This window comes from Phacochoerus africanus, chromosome 9 (assembly GCF_016906955.1).
Source record: "Phacochoerus africanus isolate WHEZ1 chromosome 9, ROS_Pafr_v1, whole genome shotgun sequence".
Lineage (NCBI taxonomy): Eukaryota > Metazoa > Chordata > Mammalia > Artiodactyla > Suidae > Phacochoerus > Phacochoerus africanus.
The window spans coordinates 13,251,197-13,273,024 of record NC_062552.1 but is presented as its reverse complement, the minus strand read 5'-3'; the positions used below and the strand labels follow the sequence as shown (position 1 = coordinate 13,273,024).

The 21,828-nt window shown below is 39.0% G+C and overlaps 1 protein-coding gene across 2 annotated transcripts in view; it reads right to left on the bottom strand.

Annotated features, from left to right (window-relative positions):
• CAP2 (cyclase associated actin cytoskeleton regulatory protein 2) overlaps positions 1-21,828 on the bottom strand; it is a 140,318-nt gene that overhangs the window by 96,339 nt on the left and 22,151 nt on the right. For both annotated transcript variants that reach the window (XM_047796176.1, XM_047796177.1), the window contains one exon: positions 17,276-17,376. In XM_047796176.1, the coding sequence (XP_047652132.1) occupies positions 17,276-17,376 (101 nt within the window). The remainder of the gene's footprint in view (positions 1-17,275; positions 17,377-21,828) is intronic.

Below are 21,828 nucleotides of genomic sequence, written 5' to 3'. Positions count from 1 at the left end.
ATTATATTAATTGACTTTTGAATGTTGAACTAGCCTTGTATACTTGGGATAAATTCAACTTAATTGTGGTATATAATTCCTTTTGTACTTTTTTGGATTTAATTAACTAATATTTTATTGAGAATTTTTGCATCTATGTTCATGAGAGATATTGGCCTGCAGTTTTCTTTTATAAGAAAAACACTTTATAATATTTGTCTTATTTTGGCATTAGGGTAATGCGGGCCTCACAGAATGACTTAGGAAGTATTCCCTCTGCTTTTATCCTGTGAAAAAGATTAGAGAGAATTTATATAATTTCTTCCATAAATGTTTGACAAAATTCATGGTTCTCTTTGTTTTCTGGTTTCTGAAGATTCCATTGATCCATAAGAGAGAACACACAGCAAACTGCTATCCTCTAGCTCAGAGATTCTTTCCTCACCTGTGTCCAGTCTGTTCATAAGCCTATCCAAGCCATTCTTCAATTCCGTTAGTATTTTTTATCTCTAGCATTTCTCTGGTTCTTCCTTAGAATTTCCATCTTTCTGTTTACATTGCTCATCTGTTCATGCATGCTTTCTACTTTGCCCATCATCATAATTGTTTTAAATTCCCAGTTTGATAATTCTAACATCCCTGCCATGGCCGGTTCTGATGTTTGCTTTGTCTCTCCAAGGTGACTTTTACTTTTGGTATGTCTTGTTATTTTTTTCTTGATAGCTGGACATGATATACTGGGTAAAAGAAACTGTAATAATGTGATGGTGGTGAGGTACTGGAGGAGGGAAAGCGTACTTCAATTCTGTGATTGGGTCTCAGTATTTCAGTGAGCCTGTGTCTCTGGAGTGTGAACTTCACAAATGTTTCTCATGTTCTTTCTTCCCCCTTATTTGGGACAGGATGGCGAAAGTGGGTTGGACCTGGCTATCTCCTTTCCTCATGTAAAAGACTTCCATGTGAAAGACTACAGTCTATTGGAACTGAGTATATTCCTTTTCCGAATCACGTAGGCCCTGACCATACCCTACCAGGCTAGGCTCTATTTACCTCGTTTCCTCTGAGGGCAGGCCTTGCTAAGAACACAGTGCCCTGGCTTATTTAAAAATGCATCTTTTTTCCCTCTGCCTGTCAGAAGCCCAAGGGGAATTTTTTTCCAAGTATTTACTGAAGGAACCTGGTTGTGCTCCTGGAGGTAAATCTCACAATACTTTGGGGTCTCCTAGGACTGGGTCTCCCATAGTACTTAACTCTCAGAGTTGTCTGCACTGAGCTCCCAATACTTTTGACAATTACAGTTCAGGGTTTCTGCCCGTGCACTGGGTCCCCTGACAGTTTCACTCTCTAAGCCCAAACGCCCGGCATTTTATTTGCCTGTTTCTCTGATCTTGAGAACAGCAGTTTGCTGTGTGTTCTCTCTTACGCACCCAAGAAGAGTTGCTTTTTCAGTATGTTCAGCTTTTTCCTTGTTGCTAAAATGGAGTAGTGACTTCCAAGCTCCTTACATGCAGAACCAGAAACTGGAAGTCCTTCTGCCGCTTCTTTTCTGAATGAAAAAAAATTTATTCTGTTTCAATTTTCATATATTTTGGAACTGCCATCCCAGATTTATCCTTTGGGTGACAAAGCATTTCCCCATCACCTGCCTTTTGATATATGTATGTAGGACTGTGGATAAGGGAGTGTGGTGGTTTATGAACACCTAGGTAGGAGGGGCTAAGGAGCAGTTATCTGGTAGAAAGGATAGTGGGACTGTGATGATAGGGGGTCACTAAAAGACTCTGTGATAAGCACTCTATTTTTACTTGGATTGTTTTTGTTTGTTAAAAATAGCAAAGTTCTCTAAAGATACTTTTATCCTCTGTGCATGAGACTTTAGGCCTGGGGTTATTACTGTTATTTTTATCATATTTATATGGTGATGCTTGGAGGGGACTAAAGCAACACCCAAACTGCCCCTTTATACCGTCACTGCCAAGAATAAAACATACAAGTACACAATGTCATCGTTAGTTCCCACGGACTTTTGTGTATTTTGCATAAGTTTGGGAAATGGCTCCCTCTTCCTTATGTGCTAATAGGAAAAAGCAAAAAGAAGCAAGCCAGGATTGCCAGTAACAAAGAAAACTGGACCGCTCTGCTAAAACTTGTTTGGAGGGCAAAATCTGCTTTGTCAGTAATGTAACCTAAAGATATAAATTAAGAAATGAGAAATCAGACTGCTACTTGTTGACCCTAAAATTGCCACAGCAACTTAAGGGCCAAGTTTGTTGGGCTACAATTGTCCCCTTAATTTCATTCAGCATCTTACTATCTCCCCTGGGCCATATGTACCCTGCTTGGCATGTGTCACTTGTCCTTATACAAATGGCCCACACAGATCAGCATTGATTCAATCTTATTGAGGAGGAAACAGGACTTTGAACAAGGTGCTAATGAAATAAATGTGGTATGATAGCAATGGTAGTTATCTCTGAGTAGTGGGGTAATGAGTGGTTTTTATTTTCTTCTTCACATATCTATTATCAAATTTTTCTACATCAAACATTTAAGTTTTATGATCAGAAAAAAATTAAAAGATATGACTGAACATAATAGAAGCTTATTATTTAATTTCACAATCAGAAGGTAATTCCTGAGGACCTGCTATGTGGCTAGGTGTTACAGGTACAGATGCAAGAAAACAAGTTGCAAACCCAGAGAATGACTAGTGACTGTGAGTAACAAGTGACAAGTCACTAGCTGTGTGGAACAGATAACAAACACCCAATTCTGAAAGCAATGATTTGCTGATCACCATGATTGAAAATGTACATTTTCCCATCTTGTTAGCCTAAAAAAAGACAAGAAGTATTCTCATAAAAAAAAGGAATGTAATCCCATTTACCATCAGATCAAAAAGAATAAAATAATCAGGAATAAACCTATCTAAGGAAGCAAAAGACCTGTACTCTGAAAACGATAAGGTACAGATGAAATAAACTGAAGATGACACAAACAGATGGAAAAATATACCATTTTCTTGGACTGGAACAATCAATATTGTGAAAATGACCATACTACCCAAGGCAATCTACAGATTCAATGCAATCTCAATCAAATTGCCAATGGCATTTTTCATAGAACTAGAATAATTTTTAAATTTGTTTGGAAACAAAAAAGACTTCAAATAACCAAAACAATCTTGAGAAAGAAGAATGAAGCTGTAGGAATCAGGCTTTCTGACCTGAGACTATATACAAAGCTACAGTCATCAAAACAGTATGGTAATAGCACAAAAACAGAAATATAGATTCAATAGAATAGGATATAAAGCTCAGAAATAAACCCACACACTTATGATCAATAAATCTACAGTAAAGGAGGCAAGAATATACAATGGAGAAAAGACAGTATCTTCAATAAGTAGTGCTGAGAAAACCAGAAAGTTACGTGTAAAAGAATGAAACTAGGACATTCTCTAACACCATACACACACAAAAAGGGAATGTATTCTTTTTAAAGAGCTTTCATTTTCTCTCTAGAACCCAGGAAGTGCAATGCTTGGTACCCAGTTGTTTCCAACCATTATTCCCTTTAACATGGCTTTTTGGCTCTTCAAGACAATGGGGTTCCATAAAGCCTATGAGTCAACCACAGCTTTTTTTTTTTTTTTTAAATATCCAGTGTGCACATAATAAAACAGAGTCTAAATTTACAGTCTGACCAGGAGAGGGAAGCAGTAATGTCACACTCCACTTACTTATAAATATGTTGGCAACACTCCATTAAATCATAAAGACAAGTTAAAGACTCTGGCCTGCTCAAGTACCAACGAAGTCCCAGTCAATATCATGCTCTTCTTTAGCCAAAAGTATGTATCAAAAGGGCAATAATTTTATACTAGGTAATTTTTATAAATTAGTATTTTTACTGCCCTTACAGTTGACTTTTTTTTTCTTCAATGATTCCACTTTCATAGGCAGAGAAAGGATGCATGCTTATTGAATAGAGCTACATAGTTTTGCAGCCTAGAAAGGAAAGATGAGTAGGTAGATTGAAAATGTCAGTGTGAGACTACTAGGCACATTTTATAAAAAAATCATCCAGGCACTGATAATAAAATAGGTTCATTCTTCATTAATAGGACTGTTGCCTTGGCAACTTCCAGCTCACATAAGTATTTACATCAGCCACAGTGCACAGTTCTGACACTAAGGAACAGCTCCAACATGTCCTTTCTACATTCATGTCTGAAATCTTCTATTATATAGCCCCACTACATTATCGGTTCCCATTAAGGTAACACCCAACCAACCCCATGTAGAACTTGTCATATCCAGCCCCAAAGAAGCAATTTAAATAAATTTGTTGGCATGTCGAATAGATAAAAGGTAGAACTGATAAATGGTTTTCTTTTCCAAAAAGGATGACTTACAGCAGGTCACATAGCTTTGTTTTTATATTTTTGCTCATCCAACAGAAGACAAAGTATGTTTAAACAATTAATTTCATGAATAGTAATATGTATTCAAATCATGCATTGTGTCTCTAAAATTATTTTCCTAGTTTGCAATGATCACTGAACAGCCTAAAGTACTGTTAGACATTGAGAGTATGAATCAGTATGATGTGTATGGTGGGGACGAAGGGCAGAGGGGACAGTAAATACTAGGAAGCATTTACCATTGACCTAGCACTTGCAATGCTTGGAATTTTCCTTGAGAAAATAATTGTACAATTTTATAATAATATTTGTAGAAGGACATGCACTGAATTTCATTTCTAATGGGGAAAAACTGAAAATAAGTCAAATGTGACTAATTTTTAAAATGTTTATAAATGAACTAGATGACCGTCATGGCAGGGATGGGACCAGGTGAAGCTGGTGGAGAGTCCAGGTGTGCATTCTCTCAGAGTTACACCCTCTGGCCTCACTTGTCTCACCCTTGTCTGGGCTCTGCTTTCTTCTGTGTATTATTTCCTCTCTATCCAATTTTGATGTCTAAGTCAATCATGGCATAACCATACAATGAAATACTATGCAGACATTAAAAATGATAATAGTATAAACCTCTTTCACTGACATGGAAAGAGGCCCAGAACACATGGTCTAAGTTAAAGCAGGTCACAAAAGCAGAATGTGGAGAAAAGTCTGCAAAATCTACAACCTAAAACCAATCACTGTAATTTAAAAAGCCCCAAATATAATTTTTCTAAATAACTGTTGCAAATAATTGCTTTAAAAATAAAATCTCCAGGAGTTCCCGTCGTGGCGCAGTGGTTAACGAATCCCACTAGGAACCGTGAGGTTGCTCAGTGGGTTAACGATCCGGCATTGCTGTGAGCTGTGGTGTAGGTCGCAGACACGGCTTGGATCCCGCGTTGCTGTGGCTCTGGCATAGACTGGCAGCTACAGCTCAGATTAGACCCCTAGCCTGGGAACCTCCATATGCCGTGGGAGCGGCCCAAGAAATGGCAAAAAGACAAAAACAAACAAACAAAAAACAAATCAAATCTCCAAAAGAATTAAAACCAGTGGTTATTTTCCAAGGCATCAGAATAGAAAAAAAAAAAAAAAAAAAAAAAGGAGTTCCCATCGTGGTGCAGTGGAAATGAATCTGACTAGGAACCATGAGGTTGCAGGTTTGACCCCTGGCCTCGCTCAGTGGATTAAGCAGTAAGCCGTGGCTCGGATCTGGCATTGCTGTGGCATAGGCTGGCAGCTGTAGCTCCGATTGGATCCCTAGCCTGGGAATCTCCATATGCCATGGGTGCGGCCCTAAACCTCCCCCCCTCCAAAAGAAAAAAAGAGAAAAAAAAAGAAAAAGAAAACATCTCTTTACTTTTCTGACAGGTATGAATATTGTCACAGACTTGTAATTTGAACAAAACTATTCCCTGAAATTTACTTCATTTTCAAATGTGATCATTGTGTAGCTACAAAACACTTGGCAGATTGGCCCCTCTCCAAATTCTCTAACTTGCTTTTCTAATACTTGAGAAATCTAAAGCATTTTATCAACATGTTGAAACCAAATCTTCTGACTCAGGAAGCCAGGACTGCTTCAGGGTTGATGAATCTTAGGTCTGCACAAATAAAGGATACTTAGCTGCTCTAAAACCACTCAGAAAAATTAGAGGCAACAAGTACTCTTTACTCTAGAATGTACCCTAATGTTAAGCACAGTTCTTTCACTCTGTGTTCTTTAAGCCATACTCTTGGCCAGTGGATGCATATATAGAAGGGTCTTTGTAAGTATCCTGAATAATGGATGACTGACATCATGGGAGAGTAGCATGGTGTAGCACAGAAACTGCACTTTAGATCTTCAGAAGGGCCTGGGATAGAATCTAATTCTACACATTAACAGATGCATGGTCATAAGCAAGCTACCCAACCTTCCTACCTTCCTTCTGCCCTTCTGTCCTTCTTTCCTTCCTTCCTTCCTTCTTTTCTTTTTTCTTTTCTTTCTTCCTTCCTTCCTTTCCTTCCTTCCTTCCTTCCTTCTTTCTTTCTCTTTCTCTTTCTCTCTTAATCTCTTTCTCTCCTTCTGCTTTTTAGGGTCACACTCACAGCACTTGGAAGTTTCCAGGCTAGGGGTCGAATTGGAGCTGCAGCTGTTGGCCTACACCACAGCCACAGCAACTTGGGACTCAAGCCTCATCTGCAAGCCACACCACAGCTCAGGGCAACACCAGATCCTCAACTCACCGAGCAAGGGCAGGGATTGAACCCACATCCTCACAGATATCAGGCAGATTTGTTTCTGCTGTGCCACAACAGGAAGTCCTACTCAACCTTTCTGAGGCCCCACTTCTTTATCTTAAATACGACCTACCTTAAAGGGTCCTCCTGGTGATCAAGGGAAGAAATGCAAAGTGCCTAACACAGCAGGTCCTCAACAAATGCTAGTTCCCTTTCTTCTTCTTTACATCTGCCTCTCTCACTAACAGAAAATTCAAACAAGGCAGAGAAATGAAGTCCATCTCTAGTGACTATAAGATGCGGCTACAAGCCAGATTTTGTGCATTCATCGACCATATAGACCCGACATCAACCTGTCCACACTGAGATCTTACTATAAACACTCAACCCATGAAAATCCTTGCTGAACGCTGGCTTCCCCAACCCCCCGTGGATCCCCAGGCACCTTGGACCACTGACCATGAGGTCACCCTGCAGCCAGGATTTGTGGGATCAACACTACTTGGGGCACACGTGTTTTCATTTGTCTTTTGCTGCTCAGTGAACTCTTCTAGGCAATAGCTTGATTCCAAGATTTTTTTCTTCAAATACCAAATATTTCTTTCCCCTTCTTCTGATGATAACAGTTAACAACTGCTTATTATAAAAAGGTCAAAGACATGGATGTTAAGGAGGAAGTAAAAAAAGCTTTGGGTAAGTTTACCCCCTAAAATGACTGTTGTCAGCAATTCAGTAAGCATCCCTCCAGACTTTACTTTCAATAAGGCATATCTTTCTTAAGTGTATATATCCCCTCTACCCTCTCTTCTTTTAATTCCTGCACAGTTATCCTCAGAAAATCTCTTTTCCTACCTTTTTTGGGTCCCATTTGTGAATTCCAAAGTTATCCTTATAATTAAAGGAAAGTAATTACACACTCATATAAAGGAAAATCCCGTCTCTAGTAGTGAAAGTAGAAAGGACTTGGGCCCCCAAACAGCTGAAAAATGCATCATCTGTATAGACATTCCTATCTGGTTCTCTGTTTTTCTCTAATTAAATTCACATCCTCCAGGTATTATAACAAATGACTGTTTTCCATTTAATGTTATTGCTTTTCATAATAAATAACTGTTTTTCATTTAATGTTATTGTTTTTCTGCTTAATTTAACTAAAAACATAGTGGAAGAATTTTTCTAGCATTTTGCATTACACAGTACTGCACAAAAGACCTTTGATGAAGATCTTTTTTCAACTTATCTATTCCAAACTGATAATTTTATAAAATAAATAAAAGAGCCTTTCTAGGAAAATAAAATAAAACCCAGACACACAAAGTACGAGCCCAAGTTTTTAAAAGTATCAGATTGAAAAGACTTAAAATTGTTGGATTGTTACGAAAGCTTTCAATGTCTTACACTTTTTTTCCCCCTCATATTTTCTATACTTATCTCATGGCAGAGCCTTAGCAGGGTTTGTGGATGGCGGTGGTCTGTGTACTACATCTGTGCTAATATCTTTCTGCATATTCTTTTTTTCTGTCTTTTTAGGGCCACACCCGCAGCATATAGAGGTTCCCAGGCTAGGGGTCGAATTGGAGCTGCAGCTGCAGGCCTATGCTACAGCCACAGCAATACAGGATCCAAGCCACGTCTGCAACCTACACCACAGCTCATGGCAACGGCCAATCCTTAGCCCGCTGAGTGAGGCCAGGAATCCAACCTACTTCCTCATGGATACTAGTCAGGTTCGTTACTCCTGAGCCACAACAGGAACTTCCCCTTCTGCATCTTTGCACAGGAAACAAACTACCCATTGCTTAAAGTAGGACTATGGGCAAGTGTCTTGCAAGTTCCTAAGAACTAATTTATGGATGAACTTTAGGTGGGAGTGCCCATGTGAAAGTCTGGGACTGTCTGTGCTGAACACATTGAGACAACCCACTGAAATGTTCAGTTTTCACCCAGACACTTAAAATTATATTAATACAACTAAAGACTCGAAACCAGGGAGAGCTGAGTACTGGAAATATACCATGAAATCCTGGATAAAAATTTTAATTTCCCAACTGCCCTTTCAGTCCCCAACTTTATTTCTTGCCTGATGGCTATCATTTGAATGCTCGTGTTCAAAGGGGAAAGCAACACGCCAAAGCCCAATCCAAAGAGAAAAACCAAACAAAATCCTGTTTCTTTTCTAAATCTGACCTTCAGTTTAAAAGACTTATAGTAAGGCATACCCTGTCACAGATAGCGCTCATGGGGTTTCTACCAGACTTCAGGTCAATATGTTGATGGGTTGTCCTGTTCCTTAATTTTTGTCTAGCTTTCTTAAGCTGCCTTAGAGAGAGCTCTAGTCTTTCAAAGGCTTACTTTCCTCACAAAACAAGAATGAGGATGATGGAAACGAGGGAGGTCCTAGATTGTCAGAGCTCTGATAAAATCAGGACTTTTGCCTCTGTGTGTGTGATAACCAAAAATCTATACAACCTTTGTTTCTCCAGATTTCATTTGCTAATTCATGACAGAAAGCCTGGCCTAGATTGTCTCTTAACTCCGGGTCTAGGGTACTGCTTGATGTGAATTGTCAGCCCTGGTGCACTGTCATCCATTGATTCAATAATATGGTCTTCCATTGAGTCAATAATACTCGAAAGATTTGATTCCCTTTACTTACACATTCACTTTCATTCATTCATTGAGCGAACATAGATTAACCACTGATTAGGGGTACAGTGCTAGACACTGAGAGGGCAAAAGGAAAACAGCATACTCCTGGGACCTTAAAATAGATCCCAACACTCAACAGGGGTAAATCATATTACCTTGCCTGCATGGTAAGCTGTTCTAATCAAAGCAATTAAAAGCTAACACTCAGCATTCCAAGTACCTTGCCATTTAAAATATTTATCTTGTGAAGTGTGTCTGGCAAGGGACAGGATTTCTATGGTAAATACTTATGAGTAATAATGAGTACTCTTTTTTTTTACATCACCAAAACATCTTACACTTGATATATTAAAAAAATTGGCTTGTAATGTGTCATTTTAAAACTGACAATGTAAAACCATAATCTAAATACAACTGGAAAGGGAAAAAGACACTAAATACACTTGCCACATGCAATTAAGAAATCTGCAAACACATATCCTACAATTAGTGACCCTTGGGTCACAGTATCCATATATATGTAACTATTATAGCATTAGAGGGAATTCTTAGGTGAAGAGTGGATATACAAGTGTGTGTGGACATGTGTGTGTGTGTGTGTGTGTGATGTGTTTTGTGGGAACATTTGCTTGAATAGAAATAGCAAGATAATCTAAATGAAATCAGGTCATTACTTTCAGACAAAGTATTAATTTTCAGATGCTTAAGCAGCCTCCAGGCACACAATTAAATTATCCTGAAGTCTAGATAGAAAACAACAACAAATGTTCTAATTATTGGCATAGTTTTAGAGAGAAGGAAAGATGGGAGGGGGAGAAAAAAGGCAAAAGAAAGGAAAGAACCTATATTTTGCAGTACTAGCTAACGTGATTAAATTCTAATATGGGAAACAATCCTCTAAAAGGGTCTTTCCTTTTTTTAGTTTTCTGAGGCCATATATTATAAGGTGAGTTGGCTTTAGTGAACTCTTCTTTGAAATTACACAAAGCTCTTTTTTATATATACATGCTTTTTAAAAGTATTATTGTCATCATGGTCTAATCCAGGAGACTGGATAGAGTGCCCTGTGTTATACAGCAGGATTTCATGGTTTATCCATTCTAAATGTAATAGTTTGCATCTATGGACCTGGAACTTCCGGTGCATCCCACCCTCTACCTCCTCCCTTTGGCAACCACAAGTCCCTTCTCTACCTCTGCGAGTCTGTTTCTGTTTCGGAGATAGGTTCATTTGTATCATATTTTAGATTCTACATGTAAGTAATATCATATGGTATTTATCTTCCTCTATCTGACTTACTTCACCTAGCATGATACTCTCTAGTTATATCTATGTTGCTGCAAATGGCATTATTTCATTCTTTTTTATTGCTGAGTAGTAGTACATTGTGTATACGCACCACATCTTCTTAACCCATTCATTTGTTGATGGACATTTAGGTTGTTTCCATGTCTTGGCTATTGTGAATAGTGCTGCTATGAACATAGGGGTGCATGTATCTCTTTAAATTACAGCTTTGTTCAGATATAGGTCTAGGAGTGAAAGGGAATTTCTGAGGGGTAAAATGTTTGGAGAAAAGTTGATAGTTACCCTCAGGACCTCCTGATGCAGACTAAGCTGCAGATACTTGCTATGCTTTTACATACTTGTGAGACTCAATGATCTAATTTTTCTCCAGGTGCAGATCCAGAGGTGCCACCTAAGCTGGCGGGTGACATAGCTTACTCCCAACCCCAGCAGCCTGACATCCCTGCATAATTCAGCTCTTCTATTTGGCTTACACCAGTGAACACAGAACAGAAGAGGATAATCAGCCCTGGCATTCCATAGGTCTTCTTAGAAGGTTTCCTTTAAAAAGTGGAAAGAAAAGCGCAGGTATCATCTTAACCTGGGAGATTTATGGAACCTAATTCATTGTTTGAGCAAAATATTGAGGTGACTTATTTTATTTGCAGTGAAGTAAACAGGGAGGTCCCGGTGGTTAGTGATACCTGGTGGACCTTGAAGAAATGTTTAGATTCCAAGTCCAGCTCTTTATTTAGAGCCTCTCCAAGGCTCTAAATGTGCTACAAAACTAAAATGTTCAAGGAAAGAGGCAGGGATTAGATGCTATAAAAGCAAACATCCTTAAGTTAAAAAGCAGTCATAGGGACGTCTAACTAAGGCCAGTGACTTAGAGGAATGGGCTGTGAGTCAAAGCATAAGTTGGTTAGAAAAGTATGTGTTCAGTGCTGAGAAGAAAAATTCTCCACATTCTTGGGGGAAATGATAGCAGAGACGGACCCCTCTGTAGCATTTCTGAATTGTGCAAATTGGGTGTCAATAGCACAGAGTGATGACCAGGCGGAGACAAAGCTAGTGTGATGAGGGAGAAGTGAGGACCCCTGAGGAACACAGTTCACCTGTTCTGGAGATGAACCTGTCCATTCTCCCTGTCGCCTGCTCAGTGCTGCTCTCAGGGGACATGAAAGACACAAGTTACAATGTTGCTCGACCCTCTCCTGGCCCCTTGTGCTTGAGCTTGCCCTTGTCACAACCTTTCCACATACTGTGGAAATTTGGTAGGGGAAACAGTAACAACTGCAGAGTACAAAGAAGTGGCACTGCTTCTTACTAGTGATCCCCTTGCCTACAAAGGCAGCGGGAGACAGCAGCCTAGGGGGTCTAAGCCAGGCATCTCCCAAACAATGGATGGAGAATTTGGAGACCAGATTCCTGGCTCTGCCACAGGGTCACAGTGCTGCATCAATGCAGCACTATATCAAAGGTGATATACACCTATATCAAAGGTGATATAGATATATATCACCTTCTTCTCCAGTTGGGGTTTCTTTCTTTGAAAAAAGAGAAAAACAAGTAGAAAGGAAGAAAGGAAAGGGGGAGGGAAGGAAGGAGGATGAGAAAAAGGGAAAAAGGAAGAGAGGAAGGGAGAGAGGAAGGAAGAAAGGAAGGCAGAAAAACAATTTTTTTTAAAAAATGAAATGTTATATATATTGGACTGGAGGGTTTCTATGGTATTTCCCGCTCTAATAATTCTATCATAACTGGCTAAGACGGTAAGATGGGAGATTCCTGATATAAAGCCTGTATGAAATCTAAATGCAGAATTCATTTTTTTGGATCTTTGACATGTGGAGAATGGAAAAGATGTACAGATCCTTGGGGACTGAGATTGCCAAGGTATTCACATCTAGTTATAATAAAAATAAACATTCAGATTAAAACTATTAGCAAGAAACTAGTTAATGGGAGGACTAATTTGGCTGAAGGCAGACAGGAGAGTGAGAAGCATCTGTGTAGAACAGGCTGTTTCACTGAGTCAACTCCAAACTTGTGAACTTGTGCTTCTGATCTCCCCCCACCCCCACCCCCCAGTGGAGGCAGGAGGGTTTCTATATGGACTCAGATTATAAAGCACCACAAATGCAAATGGTCATTTTTTTAAGTGAGTACAAATTACTCATACAAGTGTTCTAAAATCAAAGGAAGAATATGGATACAATTAGTAAAATAAACACATGGACATTTTTGCATTATTATTCTAGAGATAGGTCCATGTAAAGGGAGAAGTGACAACGGAGAAGACCAAGAAGGACAGACTCATGGAAGCCTCAAAGTCTTTTTAAATGAAGGAGTCTGATTTTTTTTCCCCCGTATCATCATAAAGCAGAGTGATACATTATCTTTAGAATTCTGTGTATCCTTTTCCTGACATGTTTCCTTCTGCTTGTTTTGCAAGTTCAGATGATTGAGGCATTTTCCCTGGCGCAGCTCAAGGTGCTTTTTTTTTTTTTTTTTTTTTAATGGTGATGATGCTGTTCTATCTCAAGCTCTTGGTTTGGAAAACTAACTCCCTCATGCTTTTACACTGAGACAACGGGTGAGTCACTCAAAGAGGTTCTGAGAGCCCTTGGAAATGATGACGTCCGGTCTCATTACTGAGAAGGATAAGGGACCAGCTCAAGGTCATGCTATATAAAGCAGAGCCAGCTTGAAAATCCAAATACAAACAAGAAGTGGTCATTCTTACTCTCCCACCCTTTGAACGTGTTACCTAATCAACGTGGCATAAAATACACAAGACACTTGGTAGATGATTTAAATAAAAAATTCTAGCAACGTCTACAACAGCGATCATGACCCATCAAAAGAATGGCAATAATTGTCTAAAAAGGGTCATCCTTTATAAAGTCCAGGAACTCAAGGACATAATATCATGCAATATGATTTAATTCTCCCATGCGTAATATGTTTTACTTTTTTCATTGAATTTTATTGCCCTTTTGTTCAATTGTGGGTCTCTCACTTTTATTGAGCTATTAATAAAAGAGCATCTATTTATCCATTTTAATCATGATAAGAAATAAATGTTCCAGGCTTGTACAAACATTTGAAATGTAAACTATAAATCTCCAAAAAGAGCTTGAGTAAGGACGAGCAATATGATTTGCAGTTGTTTCATGATTGTCAAACCTTTTAGAAAGAGACCTGAGATTAGTTCCATATACCATAAATGGCAAAAGGACCGCTCTGTTTAAAAAAAAAAAAAATCACATCCATCCACTTAAGGATAAATGATGGCTGACCAAGGTTCTTAGAATTCTGTAGGGTCAGTATCTAGGAGATCCTTTCCTTTGACACTGAGGACTATACTTACCCTAAACATCTATTATAAAGTCATACATTGTTTATACTTTCTTAAAAAGGGTGCAAGCTGTGCCAGTGTTCTTGGGTTGAAGGGTAATTTTAAAAAGACCTTCTTCAGTTTATGTTGCATACAAGAAGGCTTTACAAGATCTAATCTTTTCTAAACCTGTTATGTCCTTTGGTTCAGCAGAGCTTCCTAATTGTAGCTATTACTTCCCCTTTTTTTGTGGTCTGTTCTGTCAATAGACTATTGAGTATTCAGTAAATTAAGCCCAACCAGCAGCCAGCACATGAAGACAGATGTTAAATCATAGCTCAGCTGCCCATATTCATTGTTAGTATCTGTAAAATAGCTTTTAAGCAGAGGGACAGGATTTAACATGATGCACATTTGTGTCATTCTCAAATTTCCATACTGTACAATCAGGTATGTGAGGACTTTTTTTTTTTTTCTTCTAGGCAACAGGTGTGTTCTTGGAACAAAGTTCAACCCCCACTTCTGGCTTATGTGAGAGGCAGCAGCTGCAAGCTTAATGTCAGTGACACATGGTTTTATAAGAGAGAAAAAAATAAACTATTTGTTCAATGTATTAATGTAATGGGCAGATGGACGATGGCTGCCTGTCCTTTTCTTTGTGTTGTAGAACCAGAGCCTACACTTTTCAGATGATGAGTTTTTTTCTCTCTTTCTCTTTTCTTGTCTCTCCCTTTTTCTTTTTTTCTTTTAAAATTAAAGTATAGTTGATTTACCATGTTGTGCTAATTTGTGCTGTACAGCAAACTAACTCAGTCATTCATATATATCCCAGGAGACTGGATATAATTATTCATGTCTTCTCTCTTTCCTTCCTTCCTTCTTTCCCCACCTTCCTTCCTTTATTTAAAAAGAAACTAATTAGTGAAAAACATAAATTTCTTTAAGCATTACATATTCATTATTGAGAATATTCCTTCCTTTGAGTCATACTGTTCTCAGGCTGTTGAATGAAGAGAAGAAAAAAATATAAATCAGGCTATACTTTATTTAAAACTTACTTTGTTCTAAAAAGAATTTAAAGGCGCTGTTTACTATACAATTTGAAGAGACTTAAATGCAAATCCTACATTTTTTAAAAAGGCAAAGTTACATATACTTATTTATAGGCTTCATTATCTCCCAGTAAAAAACATAATGCAGAATTTTGTGAGCTATTACCAGTAAGAATTATAATGTACTGTGTACCTCAGAAACACAATGTCAATATTAATGATAACAGAAGTGATCTAATGATTATTGTAGTTTTCAGGACAGGAAATTGTTCTTCAGTCACTCAATATTTTCTTTTAGTATATTGGGGGTAATATTTCATTTTATATATTAGCTTTCATAGGCTACCATGTCTCAACATAAGAAGCTCAGGCATTACCTTACTGCAGACCAGGTTTCTTAAAAAGATTAAGCTCAAGAACAGAGCAGAGCAATTCTAGAGCTCTGTGATACATTTGAAGTGAATATGTCTCACTGCATGGACTTTTCTAGAACTCATGTACATCAGAGCTTCCCCTCTTTTGCCAATGAGCATTTCAACAAGGCTATTTAATGTATATATATTTTTAACTTTTTTGGCCATGCCTTTGGCATATAGAAGTTCCTGGGCTAGAGGTCGAATCAGAGCTGCAACTGCCAGCCTACGCTATAGCCACATAAATGCCAGATCCAAGCCACATCTATGACCTATGCTGCAGCTTACAGGACAGCTGGATCCTTAACCCACTGAGGTCAGGGATGGAACTCACATCCTCATGGATACTCGTCAGGTTCTAAATCCCCTGAGCCACAATGGGAAATCCTCAACAGAGCTATTAAATAAAAAGGGAGGCCATGAGAAGAATCTTCATTTTTCTTAGACGTGGTGAACAAACTCGTTGCAAATGTGATGAGATAAGCACCCATTTAATTACAATTCTGGAACCAAGCACATAACCTGAGTCACCAGATCCCTTGGAAGACTGGTGTTGGGTGTTGCATATAATGCCTAATTGGAGAAAGAGCAAAAACAGAATCCCCTTTTACTTTTTTGGTTTTTTGTTTGTTTTACCCCAAACGACAACTTCATTTAAGAACCAGATTCTTTGTGAGTCTCTACTGAAAATGGTTTTGCCAGGACTCCCTCACTGCTGAGAAATCTACAAGCAGATGGATTTGGAATTCAATCCTTTGCCAGAAACAAAGGCAAATGAATAAGAAGAACCGGCAATAAATTTCTTTGAGGTTTTTAATTGGTTTGGCTTTTTTACTTTAGATTTTCATTAAATGCATGCACATCATGACTAGCCTCAGGAAGGATGCTGAGCATTTTAAAATGTATAAAAAGTGTGTAAAACTGGGAAGCTGGCACTGGTATCATTAAAGTCTCTACCCATCCAGAGATGATAAAATTCTATGACTTTGCTTTTCCACAGGCTGCACTTGAAGAACAAAAACAAAACTGTGGTAAAGTCCACACAACACAAAAGGTACCGTATCGAGTGTGCGGTTCAGTAGTGTTAGTATAGTCACATTGCTGTGCATCAGATCTCCAGGATTTTTTCTGGAGTTTAGTTTTCACCAAAAAACTAAAACTCTATACGCCTTAAACCAGTTCCCACTTCTCCCTCTCCAGCCCCTGGCAACCACCAGTCTCTGTTTCTATGAGTTTGACTACACTACGTACCTCACAGAAATGAAATACAGTATTTATCTTTTTGTGACTGGCTCATTTTACTTTACTTAGAACAACGTCCTCACAGTTCATTCATGCTTTTGCACATGTCAGAACTTCCTTTTTTTTTTTTTTTGATAGGCAAGAAGTAGATTTAGTAAGATAGGATGCTTTGAGAGATGCAAGCAGACAAGCAAGGAAGTGCTCAGAATTTCCTTCTTAACAGCTGAGTAATATTCCCTTGTATGTATAGAACACATTTTGTTCTTTCATTCATCTTTCAACAGACACTTGGGTTGCCACCACCTTTTGGCCATTTTGAATTATGCTGCTTTGAACACTGGTGGACAAATATCTCTTTGAAATCTACCTTTCACAATTCTTGTGGGTATATTATCGGAATAGAATTGCTGGATCATATGGCAATTCCACTTTCGAGCTGTGGAGGAAAAAATTTGGAAAATGTTCTTTTCCATACTAGCTGCCCCATGTTACACTCCTACCAGCAAGGCAGAGAGGTCCCACTCTCTCCATTCCTTCACCAATACTTATTATTATTATTAAAAAAAACCTTTAATAATAGTTGTGGCTGTTCTCCTTTCCATAGAGAACAGGGAAGGAAAATACTCACATGTGTCTCTACGTCACCAGCCAGGATCCTACTCTTCTTTAAAAACTCAGCCACCATGCCGTTCATCAGCTTATCAAAGGCCTCCACCGAGGGTGCCACGCCTTTGGAGGAAGAACATTTTGTTATTCCCTGGTAGTGTCGTGAAAAGTTGGCACTGCTCTGCCACAGGTAATCCTGAAGTTTACTGTCATTCATGTCACTCTCCTCTATCCATTAAGTCATCCTTCCTCCATCAGTACTTATTAAACATTCCCAGGGGCTCAAGAAGACAGAGTTTTCCTATTTTTTCCCTACCGAGTAAGCACTTCCACCTCCATAATTTTGTTTAATTCTATCCCAAACCCATGAGGTAAGTAGCACTAGCACATTTTGATGAGGAAACAGAGTCAAAATAGAGCCCATGACTTGTTAAAAAAGCTATCTATCAAATGAGAGGTAGATCCAAAAACTGAACCAAGCCTTAAGAATCCAAAGCCAGAGTACCTTCTATACTGACCTGTCCGGGAGCTATAATCACCTTGAAAATAGTTGCCAAGATTATTCAGGACAATTAAAAGGGTGAGTAGGAAAAGAAAGCTGATTTCACACATTTTGTTCTTTCTTCACTTCCCAGGAGGAGAAGAGACAGTGAGGGCGGGCATAAAAATGACTGCTGAGCTAATACACACTGAATTTTGATATGCCCAATTACTATTAAAGCTGAAGTAACAGTTGTCCAACCTGGTGTTAAATGGTTGCCTTTTAATTAATGACAACAACAAAAAAATGTTGGCTATATCCCTAACTGCATATCCCTAATATTGAGAAAGATAATATTGAGAAATTCAGCACTTCCGACTATGAAAATCCAAACCAAAACCTAGAATTCTCTTTCTTATACTGGACAGAAGTAGCCATGCTCATAGCCTGTAAGATAAAGCTTCCCTTCTTTTCCCTTGTTCTCTATTGCCCAAAGAGTGATGGAAACAGTTGTTTACAGCTCTCTGCACCTATAGAGAAAATTCAGCACTTCCGACTATGAAAATCCAAACCAAAACCTAGAATTCTCTTTCTTATACTGGACAGAAGTAGCCATGCTCATAGCCTGTAAGATAAAGCTTCCCTTCTTTTCCCTTGTTCTCTATTGCCCAAAGAGTGATGGAAACAGTTGTTTACAGCTCTCTGCACCTATAGTCTAACTTCTAAGCAGGCTATTGAAGCTGAGTTATCCTAAAGTTCAAAATATAGTATATACCAACCTCTATAACATTAAAGGGGTGAAAACCCCAAGATGCCTTACGGGTCCATTTGGAAAGAGATAAACCTGTTTGTTCCCATGGGAGAGGTCTGAGCGGTCTCTGCTGAGTGTTTAAAATGAGAGAAAGTTTTAAAAATGTGATGGAGACCACTATACAGAAGGCACAAGGATAAAAGGGAATATTTTCCAATTTCCTTTCATCATTCAGCTCTGCTCACACCTCCTCCGGGCAGCCTTTAATGACTTGCCTTTCTCCCCAGACTATACTCTTTGAGAATCTCTTAATCAAAGCACTTGAGGCCCTGAATAGTAATGCATGGAGACCAAAGATTCTGGAGGATTAGGACTGTGTATAATTCATCTTAGGTCCTCCAGCACCTAGCATGGTACTTGTCAATTGGCAGGCATGAAAATATTTCTTCAACTCTTGAGCCAAACTTACTTGATTGTCAGGTTGGGGGCAAAACACATCCTAACACCAGTTTTTCATAAGGGAGTTCTTTGATTTGTGCATACTATAGCTTTGTAATGGATTGGGTTCCTTCTCAGTGTTGCTTTCAAAATTAAAAAGAAAAATTTGACTTTAGTAATATCATTGTAATGATGACATTTACATTTAAAGTGAGAGCTTGTCCTTAAAGATTTGTTAAAAAAAAGAATTTAGAAAGTTACCAAAGCTGGCTAATGAAGAAGAAATGGAAGTCATGTTTAGGATAAATAAAATATTTTAAATATGGATATCATTCATACATTTTACTAATTACCTTCTTCATTTCAAATAGGATAATAAATCCCAGGCTAAGTAGTTTTTTGGTTGCTTTTGTGTGTCTGTATGTGTGTTTTTTAGGGCCACACCTGTGGCATATGGAAGTTCCCAGGCTAGGGATCTTAGGGATCTAATCGGGGCTACACCTGCCAGCCTACACCACAGCCATAGCAACAAGCCGAGCTGCATCTGCGACCTATACTACAGCTCACGGCAATGCTGGATCCTTAACCCACTGAGCCAGGCCAGGGAGTGAACCCACAACCTCATGGTTCCTAGTTGGAGTCTGCTGCGCCACAACAGGAACTCCAATCCCTGGCTAGGTCATTTTTTTTTTTTCCTGGCTAAGTCATTTTTTTTTTGTCTTTTGTCCTTTTTGTTGTTGTTGTTGTTGTTGTTGCTATTTCTTGGGCCGCTCCTGCGGCATATGGAGGTTCCCAGGCTAGGGGTTGAATCGGAGCTGTAGCCACCAGCCTACGCCAGAGCCACAGCAACGCGGGATCCGAGCCATGTCTGCAACCTACACCACAGCTCACGGCAACGCCGGATCGTTAACCCACTGAGCAAGGGCAGGGACCGAACCCGCAACCTCATGGTTCCTAGTTGGATTCGTTAACCACTGTGCCACGACGGGAACTCCTGGCTAAGTCATTTTAAGAGATCTTATTTAAATAACTGGTTTGAGATGATTTGCTACATTAGAAAATATATATTTAAATACTTAAGTAATTTAATATATGCCTTCCAATTTTGCTTAGCTTGTTAACTTTCCCAGGAAATTCTTTTTTTTTTTTTTTTTGTCTTTTTAAGGCCTCACTCATGGCACATGGAGGTTCCCAGGTTAGGGGTAGAATTGGAGCTGTAGCCACAGGCCTACACCACAGCCACAGCAATGCCAGATCCGAGCCGCATCTGCGACCTACACCACAGCTCACCACAATGGTGGATCCTTAACCCACTGAGTGAGGCCAGGGATTGAACCTGCATCCTCATGGATACTAGTCAGATTGGTTTCTGCTGAGCCATGATGGGAACTTCAGGAAATTATTTTTTTTTTAAGAAGAAACTACAATATGCAGTCTAGTACCTCTGAGTAAGTGAGGTTCAAATTACTGGAGGTTTTCTCCTTTACTAGGCAACGCTACACAATCTTCCAGGAGTCAGATTTTAACTTTATTTTATGTATTCAGACTTTCTATTTGTGGTTAGCAATCTCAGAGAAGTGCCTTTTGATCACCTAATGCCAGAGGCATAAGGAGCCAAAGTTACTGAAGACAACATGAAAATATTTTCTTACCAATAAGGTTTCCTGAATCTCATACACCACTGTACAGTTAACAAAAAGAGGCTTAAAATGAAATCATAGATGTGCCTCAGTTGATGCGGAAAAAACTTACAGGCTCCTGGCAGCCTTCCTTTAAACAACACCCCCTTTCAATTCATTCTAAGCATTTTGATTTTCATTATGTTGGGGGGGGGGAACCAGCCCGTGCATTTGTGCTCACACAGTAATTTTTGTCCCAAGGCATGTAATTCAAGGCACAGCTCCAAATACGCCTGAAATTCTAGAAGCACCAATGCGGATCTTGTCTGATAAATGCAGTTTTTGAAGCCCCGTGTTCCCCAAGGCTTTTCTCAACCCCCTCAAAGCCTGACAAAATTCAAAGTGGGTCAGATAAGGAGGAAATGCATGTGAGACAAGAATAGTTGCCAGATTAAATACAGATCACCCAGTTAATTTTTTTTGCATGCCCTGTTAAATTTGAATTTCAAATAAATAATGAATGAATTTTTAGAATAAGGGTGTACCATGCAGTACATTCCATGCAGTATTCAGAACACATTTCTATCCCCCCAAATGAATGTAGTTTATCTGAAATTCAAATTTAATGGGATGTCCTGTATTCTTTTTTTTTTTTTTTGTCTTTTTGCTATTTCTTGGGCCGCTCCCACGGCATATGGAGGTTCCCAGGCTAGGGGTCCAATCGGAGCTGTAGCCGCCAGCCTACACCAGAGCCACAGCAACGCGGGATCTGAGACATGTCTGCAACCTACACCACAGCTCACGGCAACGCCGGATCGTTAACCCACTGAGCAAGGGCAGGGATCGAACCCGCAACCTCATGGTTCCTAGTCGAATTCGTTAACCACTGCGCCACGACGGGAACTCCAAGGGATGTCCTGTATTCTTATTGGTTAAATCGCCAACCTTAGACAAGAAGTTGGAAAAATTACTGTAGATAACTTAGAGAGTTGGCCATGCATGGTATCCTCTTCAAGAAGTAGTTGACGTCTTGTGTTTGATCACATAATTTTTTAAATCCTTTCTCTTTTTAAAGTGTGGTATTAGCATATCATTTTAAAAATGTATTTGGCTAGGAAGAGGCAAAAATTAAAAAACGTGATGTGATCATATTACACTGAAGTAATATTTGGCTTCACGTCAGACTCTCTTCCTTTAAAACTGCAGTTCTTAAATTTAATGGCTTGTTCTCTTTAGAATTAAAATATACAGAATAATTCCTTCCAATTTACATTCTGATCGAGAAC